Source organism: Polyodon spathula, chromosome 7, assembly GCF_017654505.1.
Source record: "Polyodon spathula isolate WHYD16114869_AA chromosome 7, ASM1765450v1, whole genome shotgun sequence".
Taxonomy (NCBI): Eukaryota; Metazoa; Chordata; class Actinopteri; order Acipenseriformes; family Polyodontidae; genus Polyodon; species Polyodon spathula.
Window position 1 is genome coordinate 17,472,070 of NC_054540.1, and position 15,750 is coordinate 17,487,819.

At 37.6% G+C, this 15,750-nt stretch overlaps 1 protein-coding gene across 3 annotated transcripts in view; it reads left to right on the forward strand.

The window, feature by feature from the left end:
- The window catches only part of LOC121318267 (USP6 N-terminal-like protein), a 55,269-nt gene extending 42,945 nt beyond the window's left edge, over nucleotides 1-12,324 (forward strand). For all 3 annotated transcript variants that reach the window (XM_041254762.1, XM_041254761.1, XM_041254763.1), the window contains 6 exons: nucleotides 943-1,063; nucleotides 4,886-4,980; nucleotides 5,485-5,550; nucleotides 6,497-6,596; nucleotides 6,892-7,044; nucleotides 9,891-12,324. In XM_041254762.1, the coding sequence (XP_041110696.1) occupies nucleotides 943-1,063; nucleotides 4,886-4,980; nucleotides 5,485-5,550; nucleotides 6,497-6,596; nucleotides 6,892-7,044; nucleotides 9,891-11,335 (1,980 nt within the window). In that variant the 3' untranslated portion in view covers nucleotides 11,336-12,324. The remainder of the gene's footprint in view (nucleotides 1-942; nucleotides 1,064-4,885; nucleotides 4,981-5,484; nucleotides 5,551-6,496; nucleotides 6,597-6,891; nucleotides 7,045-9,890) is intronic.
- Nucleotides 12,325-15,750: the final 3,426 nt, after the last annotated feature.

Genomic DNA, 15,750 nt, shown 5'->3' on the forward strand with positions numbered 1-15,750 from the left:
AAAAAAGATATGTTGCTATCAACTAAATAATCTTTGGCTTGCTATCAGCGGAAGGCTCCCATCTATCCCAGCACGTATGTTCCATTGGTGTAGTTAATTATGTTTTTGTTTATGTGGGTGGGTTCCTGTGATTGCTATCTAAAAACACTTTATTGTACTAATAACATACTTTCTGGTCTGGCTTAACAAATTTTAGGTTTGAAGGTACTGATTTAGACCCAGGTGGCTAATTATGATTAACTTGCAATATTGGATTTCTATTCACAATTGAATAATAGTGGACCAGAATCTTAATGTTGAAACAGTCCAAAGTATTGCAGTTCCGATAAAACAAGGACCAAATGTACTGAAAGAAAAAAGAAGGAATTACTTCCTCTTTAGGTGCTTATTAGGTCACTTGTGGTGCAAAAATGTGCTTTAACAAAATATTCTGTTGTTGTTGCTTGCAAATTAATAATTTTACTGCACAATATGGTCATCCTCCACTCACTTACAAAATTAATCTTCACCCAACATTTAGTTTTTTTGACAGCATGTTAATCCAAAGAACAGTTTATTCTGTTTTAAATATGGAATAAGGTCTACAAATTTAAATATTTCTCACCCACGTACCATTTGTTATTTGGTTTCCAAATCTTGTATTGTTTCTGTTTTTCATTAATCCATGAAACATATTTTTAAAAGGTTTGAGCTCTGCGTGGTTCATAGCAATATTTTCTCACTAAAAGAGTCTTCCAGTTTGTTCCCCATAGCGGCTGTTTGCGTCATCAATGTGAGACTAATTTGATTGATAATTGAATAATAAAGGTGAGGGAATGATTTAGTTTTGTAAACCTGTTCAGTGGCTTTTGCAACTGGTTTTATCCAGGTTTGACTGTATTTTTAACTGCATGTAGAAGGTTTATTTGATACTGAACTTTTCTCTCCCTGTTTGCACTGTAGGAAGTGGGGTATTGCCAGGGAATGAGCCAAATCGCAGCTTTGTTGCTCATCTATATGAATGAAGAGGATGCCTTCTGGGCCCTTGTGAAACTTCTATCTGGTCAAAAACATGCAATGCACGGTAAGCATTTTGAACTGATACTTCACTTTGCCAGTTTGTGAAACTGCAGCCAATGCTGACTGTATTGCCTTACTGAAAAGAAAAAAATACTTCTGGGAATAGAAGCTGATATTGTGTAGTTCTAATTTTAAGTGATGTAGTTTCACATCCAAAATAACATTTAGTCCAGTCTGCTTGCATAAGCCCAAGAACAGTCATCACCAAGTAAGCTGGGTCTTATTTTACCACAGCAATATGATTATTATTGGTAAACCGTGGCCTGCTAGTTCAGGTATAATATTGTATTAATAGAACAAGATGCAATAAAATGCATGAGGCAGGACATTTTGGAATGAATCTGTATTTGATAAATGCTGCTAAGTTGTTTAGTATGAAATGTAAAGCTAGTATATAAATACCTTTGCTTGGGGAAAATCCATAGGAAGTTGGCACATAATTTGTTTGTCATTTCTTACATTTTACAGTAAAAATGTTGTCACAAAGCTGGCACTAAACGTACACTTGATTTGAGAAAATGGTTGCATTTAAAATGCTTTGGAGCATACAGTACTGTTTTGGACATCCTAATTTAATCAGAATTTTGAGTACATTTAGAATAAATGTTTCTTCAGTAGTAGACGTTGTATCACTTCCAGGCAAGAGATTTTATTATGACTTTTCACTGGAAACAAACAAATACTTTTTTTTTTTTTTTTTTACTTACCATTGTTTTCTACATATGGAGCATGGGGATACATTCATCTTCGTGCTGTTAAACAAGAATTCGTTTTGAAGAAATAATTTTTAAAAAGCTGTAGCAAGTAATTTATTACTAGCCGGCTCCTTCCCTCACCCCCTTAGGGATGAATATGTACGTATTACAAACCAGACAATGTCCACCCAGTTGTGATGGAATGTACAATAACTCCTGGAATACAGTTATACAAAGCAAAGGTGTCCTACACTTTTGGATTTCCTGGTTTTCTACTGTTACAATTTGAACTATATTAATCTGTTCAATAGCTACTTGGCTTCACCCAGATCAAATACATGTTTCAATTATAAGACGTACAGGACCAGTACTATGGGGAATGCATTAAACTGCATGCATGGCTCATATATTAGATCAATCATTGACTCTGGCATTGTACTAAAATGGCAATTCTCTTCTTTCACTGCTCTTGTCACCTGAGCAAAAAATAAAAAATAAGAGATACACTGACAGCAGTTTTTAGTTCCATGCAGGGTTGGGGTCAATTCCTTTTTTCAATTTCTATTAAAATCCAATTTGATTCCCATTCCTTTTATGACATAGCCCATTGAAAAAGTTGCTCACCAGTTAGTAAAAATAATATCTGTATTGTTAGATAACCAGTAAGTTTCAAAGCATGCATATACATATATTCACAGTCATAAAATGTACAGCAGGGGGTCTCTAATGCATTCTAAAAGCCCCTATTGATTGAATATTTCAGAAACAGACATTTTAAACTCGCAATTGTCTGTGTCCTTCAGTTATTTTAAACAATCTGTACTGTGAAACCTGTTATCCAAACTAATTGGGACAAGAGGGTTTTTGTAAAATCAGTTTATTTAGGTAATTGACAGTTCCAATTACGAAACTTCCAGAAACAAATTGCTTATATGTTTTTAATATGTACAGTTCTGTACGAAAAGCAGTAATTAAATTTCGCATGAACGATCAACAGGGGGCTGTTTGGAAACCAGTAAAATTGTGGATAGTCTGGATAATGACAAAGGAAAATGATGATCCAGTACAATACAGAAGTTAATTATCTTATACTTTAATCTTTTGTGCAGTTATATGCATTATGTCTGATAACGCCAAATACTAGGAAGGGGTTGTACAGTTTGGGAAATGCCACAATACTCGATGGAATTGGCGTTTTATCTTTGACTGTGTCCCAGTATGCTTTCTGATACCGGTAGAATTAATTTATTTGAGTTTCCAAAAATTGTCGTGTCAAATGACATGTTTCAAAACTGCTGTCGTGTGTGTTTTTTTTTTTTTTTTTTTTTTTTTTTATTTAGCACATATTGTATTGTAATAAAATCTAAATATAGTTCGGAAAGGAAAATTTTAATTTTTTTGTATTCATGAAAAAGGGGTTCCCTATCAATACAAAATGTAACTTGGGTATTTACCCTTTAAAGACCATAAAACCTGGGCTCTTGAGTGGGGCATCCAGTAAAGGTGCTCAGCATGGAGTTCAGGATGCCCTATAGCCCGGAGATCGTAGGTTAGAATCCAGGCTATATCATTGCCAAACGTGACCAGGGGTTCCCTGGGACCAGAACACAATTGGCCGAGCAGTGCCCGGGTAAGGAGGGCTTAGGTTGGCAGGGCAATCCACGGTTCACCAGCGACCCCTGTGGCTGTCTATGGGTCTGCAGTGGAGCTGTGCAGATCTGTGTTATCATCCTGCACTATAGATCTGGTGGCTTCACTGTGGATCTGCAGTGCGAAAAATGGGGACATTATGGCATCGTGACTCATTCAGCCTGCAGCAGACCCTACAGAATGCCAGAGTTGTGTCAGTGTGTTTCCAGTATGGGTACAAGTGTGTCGTTTTTCAAATGTGGTGCCTGCCCAAGGGTTTTGACCCTATGACCTGTCCCATGGCAGTGATACTGCAATTCTTATAGGACAAAGAGGACATTAAAGGTCTATTTGGCAGCTATTTTGGCTTGCCATAATAAAATTGATTGAGTCTCTCCAGGACCTAATTTCCTGGCGGAGCAATTTTTAAAGGGGGCTTGGCAGCTTCAGCCGCCTATGAAGGACATTGTCCTTCATTGTAGGCTTAATGTGATGCTTGAAGCTCCTCTGAAGCCCCCTTTTTGAGCCCTTGCATTCAGCGGAACTGAAATATTTGTCTAAGGGTGAGTGAGATGCAAGCTTTTTCAATTGCAAAAGCCTGCTTAATTTTTGCAGAAGTCAGTGCTAAGTTAAACTTTTCCCCAATCCTGCTTTTTTGCCGAAAACTCAGCATTATGTTATGGGCTAAGTTCCATGGGAAAGCTCCATCTAAACAGAGGCTGTCAAAATGGATCACAGTCACAATTAAGCGAGTCAACTTGCCCCCTGCCGAAAAGCTCACTGCCTATTCCACCAGTGGCATGGCAACTTTGTGGGCTTTGTTCCAGGGCGAATCTGTTAGGGACATTTGCGGTGCAGATGTGTGGGCTACTCTGCATACTTTTATGCGGTTTTATTGGCTGAATATCGTGGATCCACAAAACCTTGGTTTTGGAACGAGGGTGTTAAGGGCTGCCTCAGGGTCTACCCTTGCAGCATAAACATAGAGGAGTTCTCCCTCAATTTTATAGCCCCAGCTACTTCTACTGGGGTTCCTAATGGTAACGCGCAAGGTAGCCTTGGCTTAGCCTTGTGGCATTCTGGCTGGTCTGCAATATTGCCTTGTGACAGCTTTGGTATTCATACCCATTAGGTAATGGTTACATTTTGTACTTGATAGGGAATTTTAGGTTATTATCATAACTTCCCTGAAATAGAAATGTAGCCCTTAACATTCAAGGTGGCCTGCGTTGTTATTGCAGCAGTCTTGGAGGAAAAATGATGATGATGTTATGTCAGCAGTCTTTTCATGCACTAGGGGGTGGGCGTGATTGCGTCGCAGGCACTGTGTGCAACTTTGATATTTTTAAGGATAAATACCCATTAGGCAAAGGTTACATTTCTGTTTCAGGGAACCAGGGTTATGATAATATCCTAACAACGTCTCATAATCTTAAATGGCATTTTGAATAAGACAATAAGGCTTTTATGATAACTAACTAAAAAGAAATGTCCAAATTCAGGGTTTTTTGTTCCTGGATTTCCAAAGCTCTTGAGGTTTCAGGAACACCACGAAAGGATTTTGAAGAAGATGATGCCTAAACTTAAGCAACACTTGGTAAGAGTCTGAAACATGTGTTTTGCACAGAGGCACTGAAAAGACTATGTATGTGATACTTACACCTTAACTAGGTGGTGTGAAAATTATGTGTCTCATTTTGTTGTAGTACAGTGAGTGCGTTAAACCAGCAAACTTGTTTTAATATCTGATTTGCATTTTTTAATTTAAACTGGCAAAGCACTATTTACTAATCGCTGCCTTGTCATGGAACACAAAATAAAAATGGAGTTACATTGAAGCTATTTATATACAAAACAAGATAAAGGAACATCAACAATCAAAGTGTTAATCCCTGTGAGGGCTTGTCGTTGTCCAACTAGGTGTATTGGATTACATTTTTGCTTCCTGTAGCCTGCTAGTATTTGTATTATGTAGGTAACATTTTAAAACCTATAGATACCTAGTATGTGCATTTTTTCTATTGTTTTTTTTTTTTTTTTTTTCACATAAGTGCAGGAACACAAGTAGGTTTTCTGTATTTCACTGTGCTTATTTTCACAGGACAACCAAGAAGTTTTCACCAGCCTTTACTCCATGAAGTGGTTCTTTCAGTGTTTCCTTGATAGAGTAGGTTTTCTGTTTTTTGTTGTTCTATTTAAAAAAAAAAAAAAAGTAACTATTTAAAATCCTGGGCCCCGTTTCACAAAAGTGATTTGCGACGATTCACGTTCGCAAGCACCTTGCAATTTAAAAATTGGGTTTCATAAAACTTTCTCTGGGCTGCGACATCGCAGATTTTCACCAGAAACCTGCTTCTACCAGACAGCAACCGCAAGTAGCAATTTTAATGGCAGATCCTGTTTTATGACATAACGTGCCGCTCATACTACTATCTCGCTGTGGAACTGTACACTTTATTGAACAGATTTCTCAGGTAAAACATTCTGATGACAATATGAATTGATTGTCAGACATGTCCCCAAATAAAGACTAATAAAATTGTCAAGGTAGCGAGTGTGCTTAGCTGGCTGCATAACGTTTCGGCCAAAAGCCCATTTTCAGCTGTGTAGAAAGAAACTGACCCCTGCATCCACGCAACCTTATCGCAAGCACAGGACTTTAGTGAAACAGGCCCCTGCACAGCGCATCTCAGGGGTTTATTGTTAAGTGAGTCAGTACTGGAAATGCGCTGGTAAAATCTGCTGTTCAGTCTGTCTTGAATATAATGGTGGGTAGCTTGGGATATTTTAATTCTAGTCTATCTTCCCCACAACAAGGCTAGGTTTGTTTATTGCAGCAAGTTCTTTTGCTGCATCTCCTGAGATCTGTGAGACTTCCACACAGAAAACGGGGAATCAAGCAGAGTGGTCAAGCGCACATAGAAATACTGTATTCACAAAAGTGTGTGTGTGTGTGTAGAATGCTTGAATAAAAGGCATGTTGTGGTATTAAAAATAACTTATGGAGGTAATGTGATGTGTCCAAAGTACAAGTCAAATTGATGTAAACTGGTCTTACAATACAATCCAATACAGTCATAGAACATCATTGTTGTTGTTTATCTGTCTTGCAGACTCCCTTTACTTTAACTCTAAGGATATGGGATATCTACTTACTGGAAGGAGAGAAAATCCTTACAGCCATGTCTTACACTATCCTTAAACTCCACAAAAGTAAGATTGTTACCAAACATAGTGCTTAAGAAATACCTCATTTTAATCTGGTCAATAATAAAAATAGGGATTTATTTTAATTTAACTATGCTATATGTATCAGGTTATCAGCCTGTACTTAAAATGTAAAATGTATCTGTAAAAGCAATTATTTTGTTAGATAGATTGCTGCTAATTTGTAACAAATTGTGGGGGTAGACAGTAATTCCTTACATTTTATATTTACTTGTTTCGGTGGCAACAAAAGTAGAAAAAAAAACAGCTTTAATATCCTTGATTGTGTTTTTCTCTTAAGAGCACCTAATGAAGCTGTCAATGGAAGAGCTAGTGGAGTTCCTTCAGGAAACACTGTCCAAAGATTTTTTCTTTGATGATGACTTTGTGATAGATCAGCTTCAGAACTCTATGTCAGAGTTAAAACGGTCAAAGTTAGAACTGCCACCACCAGGTAAGAAATTTGTATTTGTTCTGTAGTTCTATTGAGGTACTTATGCTTTTTTTTTACTTTTCCTTTCAAGTGTGAACATGATCCTGACCCTCCCTAATAAAGCAGTAATACTACATAAGTGTTTTTGCTACTAGATACTGCTGACTCCTGTAGAAAAGTTATGTTCGGAGGCTTGATAGTCCAGTGGTTAGTGTTACCAGGAGTTTCCCAGTTCAATCCCAGCTCCACCACTGACTCTTTGTGTGACCCTGAGCAGGTCACTTTTGTGCTCTGTCCTGAGTAAAACCAAGGTCCTATTGTAAGTGACTCTGCAGTAGCAGTTGTGATACACAGTTCTCCCTCTAGTCTCTGATAAATGACTAATTAATAATGTGGATTGCATTTTATTGTAGTCTGCTGACACAGTTACTGCACCAACTATATACATTTAAAAAATGACACACAAGAAAGCACAACTAAATTCAACAAACATACTGGTACAGTCTAAGTAGCTGATGGTATTGTCCTTTCTTTCCATGTGGAGCGGATCAGTTCTGGACCCTGTCCATTGTTGTCTGCTTCTGCAATCAGAGAAAATACTTAGACCAAGTTACAATGTAGGGCAATGGAACAATCATGCATGTTTATGCTATAAGCTGGGAAGAGCTAAGCTGGATATTTATGTTGGTAATTCACTTGCAGGCTATGAAACAGGTCTGGTATCTGTTTATCAAGCCTGATCAATTGTGAAACATTGTATAGGAACTTCAGACCTGTCCTTCACAGGTGGAAAAGGACATTTATAAAAGAAGCAGATATGGTCTATAAAATAAATAAAGATTTCTGAACAAATGCAGTTTAGAATGATTCTTCTCTTCTTGTACAACTTTGCTAATTTATGCATTTGGATAGATTAAAGTTATCTACAAACAAATCCAGGAAGGATCTTGCCATAACTCCACTAGGTGATACCGGTGTTTGTATTTCAATTGGTTGGTCCTGAAGTGGATGGTCCTGCTAGCGTTTCATTGTGAAGAATAGACAGTTTGTAAACCATATTCAGTAACACATTGTTGCATATTTTAATGTCAGTTAAAAGACAAAAATTAGCTTTAAAGGGTGCATGTAATGTTATTTACTGCTATACATAAAATGTGTAAATCAATATGTACAAGTCATCTAACACAAGCCCTCATCACCTACTAAAATCAAATACCACCTTTTGTTAAATTGCTTTACTCTATTTTCATTAACTTCCTTTCCTGATTCATTGCCAGCCTACAAAAGTCTTACTCTGCCTGGAAGTCACACGCCCACGTACAACAGCAGCTGGTGGGCAATACTTGTATGGTTTTACATGTTTGCATCATTCATTTGGCCTATTTGTTACTGCCATCTTGGAGATTGCCATTTCTATCTAGTCATTCGTATATTTCACTGCTCTCCCCAAGAATAGCAATAATAGATAGTTTGATATTGGTCATGACAGTTATCCTAGAATTACCATAGACAGTGCAGAACTGTTCTAGCATCATCAGAAAAAAATAAATAAATAAAAGCAGACACTCGAACTGCTTTGGTACTGCAGGAGAGTTTCACTTGACTTCACTGCACTATGTTTTGCTATAAAGTGTGCTCAAATTTAGTTTGAGGGGGAAGAGTACGCTTGTCACTTTGCAGTATGTGGTGCTTTGACCATGACCTTCATTTGAAATGGTTCACTGTCTGCAGAACTGGCCTACATATGTCCTCACGATTCCTGTTTTGCCTTTACAACCCAGCCTGTGCCTTTTTAATGTATACAATTTAATATTTTGTTGTGGGAAAACATAAAAGCCCCATTACAATTAATCATTCCTTTTTAAAATCTAAATTTAAAAAATGTCTAAAACTTTGGCTACAGTACATCAGCCAGCACCATGCATGCATCACATGTCTTAAAATGTTGTGCTTTGTGAATTTTTAAACATTCTTAATTTGATTAGTATTTTGCATTTTGTTTCACTTTTTTTTTTTTTTAAGAATACATACAGTGGTAAAGAAACAAAAGTTGGATGACTAACTAAACACTTCAGGTTCTAAAGTAATAAACTGGATGGCTACGCTGTTTACCAGTAACAAAAACACTCCTAAATGCACACAGTGCCTTTTGCCTACACAGGTCACAGCTTTCACACAGACTTCTTCTCTACAAACATCTGACCTGCTTTTATATAGGGTGTGCTCCAATTAACTTTAGGTTAATTAGGGAAACCTAGTTAATTCCAACCCCATGGCATTCTAGGGGATGTAGTGCTGCACCAGCCCCTGGACTACATCTTTCCTCCCCCTACTCTGCCACATTACATGCATACATACAGTCACTTTATTGGAATATAATGAACTTCGTGGGTTTCAGTTTGTTTCTTTTTAACCACACTGTATCATCATTTGTAAATTCTAATCCGTCAATCTGTTTGTTTTGAATTTGATTTAGTTTTTCTGGCACATGCTGTGTACTTAGCCATTGTAACCAATAGAAAATGAAATAGTTTTTTTTTTTTTTTTTTAAATTTAATACAATTTAAAAGCCTAATTTATGTATTGAGAAAGTCATTCAAGGTTTTAGTGTATGCTTTCTATGTCAGTGCTGTACTCCAGCTAGGTGTTTATTGCACCATGATGCTATGTTTGTAATTGTTTTTTGGTGTTTTTTTTTTTTTTTTTTTTTTTTTTACTCTGTAGTGATTGCTATTAATTTGCATGAAATGTGTATGTTAATGTTGAGATATATTTGTATCTGTAAAGTTTTAACAATTTGACCTTTGTTGTTGGTAATATTTACATGCCAGGTATTCCATTTTTTTTTTCTATTTGTTGTTTTATAGGTAAAGAGGATGAAATTCCTAAGAAGCCACTGGGGCAGATGCCACCAGAGCCACAGCCTGTCATCTCAAATCATATTGTCAATGGGCAGAGCAACAGTGCTAAGTCAGAATTGCACTCTCACTTGAGGAAAAAGTCCTCTCCAGAGAAGGACAAGGAGAAACCTTCCAATGTCAGGGGGAGAAAGGACTCAGTTGAAAAATCCACAGCTAAGCAACAAAAACCTGATAAACATGAAGGCCGGGCTCGAGGTTCATCAGAAGCAGAACTTCATAAACAGCATGGTGTACCAGCACCTCAGACTTCAGGTCAGGACAGCTCTAGACAGTTTAACAATGTAGCGGCTAACCATAACTCAAATGCTACTTCAAGCACAAGGAAAGACTTTGCACCCAGATGGAATAAACCTTCTGAAATTAAACTTGTGGAGGCAGCTGCAAAGGCTGCTGCTGATGGTAGGAGTAGGGCTGTGAACTACAGCATTCCAAGTTCATCCAGTCCAGATGAAGCACAGATTTTTTTTGTGAGGCCAAAGACTAGAGGTTTGATTGTTGATGAAACCAAAAGGGGATCGAATGCATCACAGTATGATAATGTGTTTGGAGCTGAACACGACTTTGAAAACCGTGTAGATGGACTGCTGGAAAGGTCCACTACACGCAGTCCAAGAAATGAGTCCGCTTTTGTCAATCCGTCACTGAAATCTGGTAGTCCAACAAAAATGTTGAACAGCGTCAGTGTCGGTGGTCAACAGAGATCTCACATGCACACAGTACAGTCTGATAGTCCAGACCAAAGATTCCATGGGAAACCCCCTCCATCTTATTCTGTTCCTCCTGGTTATCATGGAAACTCTCCAACTCGAGCACAGTACAACTACAGCATTGATGTCAGGCCTGACGACAGAAAATATGGTACCATGCTGCCCACTCCTGCAGACCTATCTCCTGAAAAGACATATATGAACTCCTACCCTGTTAATAGCCATCAGTTTTCCAGCTCTTCCAAGGCCAATCGTATTATGGTCACCCCTGCTGACAGAAATGCACAGTATGATTCTGTAAATTCCAGCAACTATTTAAGACAGCCTACGAAGTTGGTTGGTGTGTCAGTGTACCCACAAGTGGACTATATGCAAGAAAAAAGGAAGCAACTGAACCAGGTTTCTGCATACAGACAGGAGCACCATGGGCAGCAATGGAGTCAGGAGGTTGATGCTCGGTACATGGGAAGTGTGCCAAGGTCACCAAGCTTTCAGAGGGCACAGATGGACCCAGTTCAAGAGTTTAACTATTCTGCCGCATCTATAGATGCTTCACTTCGATACAGGACTCCATATCCAGAACCACCGGCTCAGAGTAGACCGCTGCACCAAACCTCTTTGAATACACAACACTACAGATATCCTACAGATGGGCATTCAGCGCAAGAGTCAGCGCTGCTGTGAAGAATCATTAAGTTCTAGTATCGCTATAAAGCAAAGGCAAACAGTAATCATAGAGATTTTATTATGTTTACAAGCAACATACTGATCTGATAATTACGTGACAGAAACTCTAAGTGTGAGTAAGATATTTTAAGTAACTACAGAGGTAATGTTTCATAGTAAATTCATAGTTGGGAACAAGTTTATCTAAAATGTGGTTAGAATTGTATCAATGCTTAAGCTCTTTTCTAGATTCTGGAGAACTATGCTTTCCTAGTAACGGTAGCAAAAATTACCTGGAGGCCAGCTGCTGAAGTGTTAGGTGACACTCATGTTTGTTTTTTAAATTAGCATTCAGTGTTCTTTTCATAAAATATTTTGTCTTGTGTTCTTGGGTGTAAATGTCAAACAAAAGGAGGCTGTCTAGATTGAAACTTCTTTATTCAAATATGAATCTTTGTGAGATAACTTGGTGCAAAGTAAAAAAAAAAAAAATCCAAAAATCTAAGCGTGATTTGTATATATATTGTGTGTGTTTTTGGTAAGAGGGTATCCTGCTGAGCCATGAACCATATGTGTGGACCATATTCATTACCAAATAGGTAGACATGTAATTCACATAAGCATTAAGTTATCTCATCCAACTAATTATGTTGTCTCATAGAACTAATATTTTGATAAACATTACATTTAACGCAGTTACATTTAATAAACAGTGGGCTAGATTCTCAAAAGCTATTTACTCCAAATTTGTCACTGGTGCAATTTTTTTCTGAAAAGAAAAAAAACACTTCCAATTCTACAGTGAAAAAGAAACGTAACTACTGACAAGTTCCTGTGTTAAAAGTCTTAGTTGTTTATTGCTGGTTAACTTTATTGGTTGTGTTTCTCCTTTCTGAAATAAAACATGTGCTGCTGATGATTTATAGTAAAACATAGTTTTGAGAATTTGGCTCATTGTGTCTTTTACTTTGCAATGTTCTTTGTTTAAAAAAAAAAAAAAAAAAAAAAAAAAAAAAAAAAAAAAAAAAAGGTACATTATCTGAAAATATTTTCAACAATTGTATGCACATTATTGCTGCTGTTTACTGCTTGTGTAAATGATTTATTGTTTGCCTTCTTTTAAATTCTGTTTTACTGTAAGGAGTTCAGATATGTGCAGATATATTTTAAAATGTCAAACATGTTGTGTTCGTATTGCTTTTGTAAACCTCACACATGGAAACACTACATGGCACCATTTTTATATAACTGAATATATTTTATTTTAACTGAGAGGAATTCATTTTCTCCCCACAATATCTTTCATCCAAGAATGGTATGTCTTTTAAATTTATTTTTAGTTATTAGGACAGAACAATCTGTGTGTTTTTTTTTGTTTTTTTTTAATTGATTTAGTGCATATAGCTTGTGCTAATGCCTAGTTCTGTTGGCTGACATGATGTATCACCCACCCAGTAAACTTTAGTTTAAACACAGTGATGTTCAGGAAGGGTGTCTCTCAGTTGAACAAATGATAAAATGGTACAGGGGTGATTTTTTTTTTTTCTCTTTTTTTTTTATATAAAAGGAACATTTTACAAATAACTTCAGACATTTCATTTTTGCTGTTTTTTATGTAAAATAAAATGGAAATTAACCCAATGTTTATTAATGTTAGATTGTATTTCATCATGTACAAAATGTATTTTAAATTAAAACTGACGTTTAGATTGTGTAACAGCAAAATGCAAAAAGTTCATTCCTCACTCATTTTATTTTCCTAATAAAAAACAGGTTAATGTAGTAAAAATCTAATTGGCAAAACAGCTTCAACTTGTTTTTGTTCATAAATAGAGGGGTTAAAGTATTTACTGTGTGGCGCAGCTGTAAGGCAGCTAATGTATCTATTCCCAAATGTGTGTGTGTGTGTGTGTGTGTGTATGTCTATATATATATATATATATATTTTTAATGTATAAAAATTACATATTACACACTCTTACACTGAGTGTACAAAACAATAGGAATACCTGCTCTTTCCATGAAATAGACTGACGAGGTGAATCCAAGTGAAAACTATGATCCCTTATTGATGTAACCTGTTCAATCCACTTCAGTCAGTGTAGATGAAGGGGAGACAGGTTAAAAAAGGATTTTTAAGTGTTGACACAATTGAGACATGGATAGTGTATGTGTGCCATTCAGAGGGTAAATGGGCAAGACAAAAGATTTATGTGCCTTTGAACAGGGTATGGTAGTAGGTGCCAGTCCACCACCTAAAGGACATCCAGCCAACAGGCCAGTGGTCGAAAACGGCTCATTGATGAAAGAGGCCAAAGGAGCCTGACACGAACTGTGTAGAGCAACAGACTGGCTACAGTTAGTCAACTGACATGTCCAACATTGGTGCCGAAGGACCCATAAAAGAATGCACAACTCGTCATACCTTGACACGAATGAGGTATGGCAGTCGATGACCTAACAGAGTTCTACTTCTTTCAGCAAAACACAAGAAACTGTGGTTGCAGTGGGCTAAGGAACAAAAACACTGGACACTGGAGGATTGGAGAAACATTGCCTGGTCTGATGAATCCCAGTTCTTGTGGTTTCATGCTGATGGGAGGACTAGGGTATGGAGAACACCACATGAGTACATGCATCCACCATGCCATGTGTCAACATTGGAGGCTGGTGGTGTGGGGTGTGTTTTCATGGCACACATTGGGCCCCTTGATAAAAGTGGAGCGACGTTTGAATGCCACAGGATATCTGAACATCACTGCCAATCAGGTGCATCCCTTCATGGCAGCAGTGTATCCATCTGCTAATGGATTTTTTTTCAGCAGGATAATGCCCCATGCCACAAGGCTAGGATTGTCCAGGAATGGTTCCACGAACATGACAGTAAATCCGGCTTCCTGCAGTGGTCAGCCCAGTCACCAGATCTCAGTTCAATTGAGCATCTGTGGGATGAGATGGAACAAGTTATTTGGAGTAGAGATCCACTACCAGCCAGCTTGACACAACTGTGGGTAACATTGGAGTCAACATGGGCCAGCATTCGACACCTTGTAGAGTCCATGCCCCGACGAATTGAGGCTGTTCTGAGGGCAAAAGGGGGTGCAACTCAATATTAGGAAGGTGTTCCTAATGTTTTGTACACTCTGTATATAATAAATTGTGGCAGAGTGGTTTGCAGTGCGCAGGTGTAGAGGTGATGTGATTACGAAACAAGACAGACAAAAAAAGTTAATGATCCAAACAGACGTTTATTTTGTAATCCCAGTCTGGCAACCATAAAGAATAATCCTAGGCAGAACACAGCAATGTGTATTGCACTGTCCCAAACATAAGAACATAAGAACATAAGAAAGTTTACAAACGAGAGGAGGCCATTCGGCCCATCTTGCTCGTTTGGTTGTTAGTAGCTTATTGATCCCAAAATCTCATCAAGCAGCTTCTTGAAGGATCCCAGGGTGTCAGCTTCAACAACATTACTGTGGAGTTGATTCCAGACCCTCACAATTCTCTGTGTAAAAAAGTGTCTCCTATTTTCTGTTCTGAATGCCCCTTTTTCTAAACTCCATTTGTGACCCCTGGTCCTTGTTTCTTTTTTCAGGCTGAAAAAGTCCCTTGGGTCGACACTGTCAATACCTTTTAGAATTTTGAATGCTTGAATTAGGTCACCACGTAGTCTTCTTTGTTCAAGACTGAACAGATTCAATTCTTTTAGCCTGTCTGCATATGACATGCCTTTTAAGCCCGGAATAATTCTGGTCGCTCTTCTTTGCACTCTTTCTAGAGCAGCAATATCTTTTTTATAGCGAGGTGACCAGAACTGAACACAATATTCAAGATGAGGTCTTACTAGTGCATTGTACAGTTTTAACATTACTTCCCTTGATTTAAATTCAACACTTTTCACAATGTATCCGAGCATCTTGTTAGCCTTTTTTATAGCTTCCCCACATTGTCTAGATGAAGACATTTCTGAGTCAACAAAAACTCCTAGGTCTTTTTCATAGATTCCTTCTCCAATTTCAGTATCTCCCATATGATATTTATAATGTACATTTTTATTTCCTGCGTGCAGTACCTTACACTTTTCTCTATTAAATGTCATTTGCCATGTGTCTGCCCAGTTCTGAATCTTGTCTAGATCATTTTGAATGACCTTTGCTGCTGCAACAGTGTTTGCCACTCCTCCTATTTTTGTGTCGTCTGCAAATTTAACAAGTTTGCTTACTATACCAGAATCTAAATCATTAATGTAGATTAGGAATAGCAGAGGACCTAATACTGATCCCTGTGGTACACCGCTGGTTACCACACTCCATTCTGAGGTTTTTCCTCTAATCAGTACTTTCTGTTTTCTACATGTTAACCACTCCCTAATCCATGTACATGTGTTTCCTTGAATCCCAACTGCGTTCAGTTTGAGAATTAATCTTTTG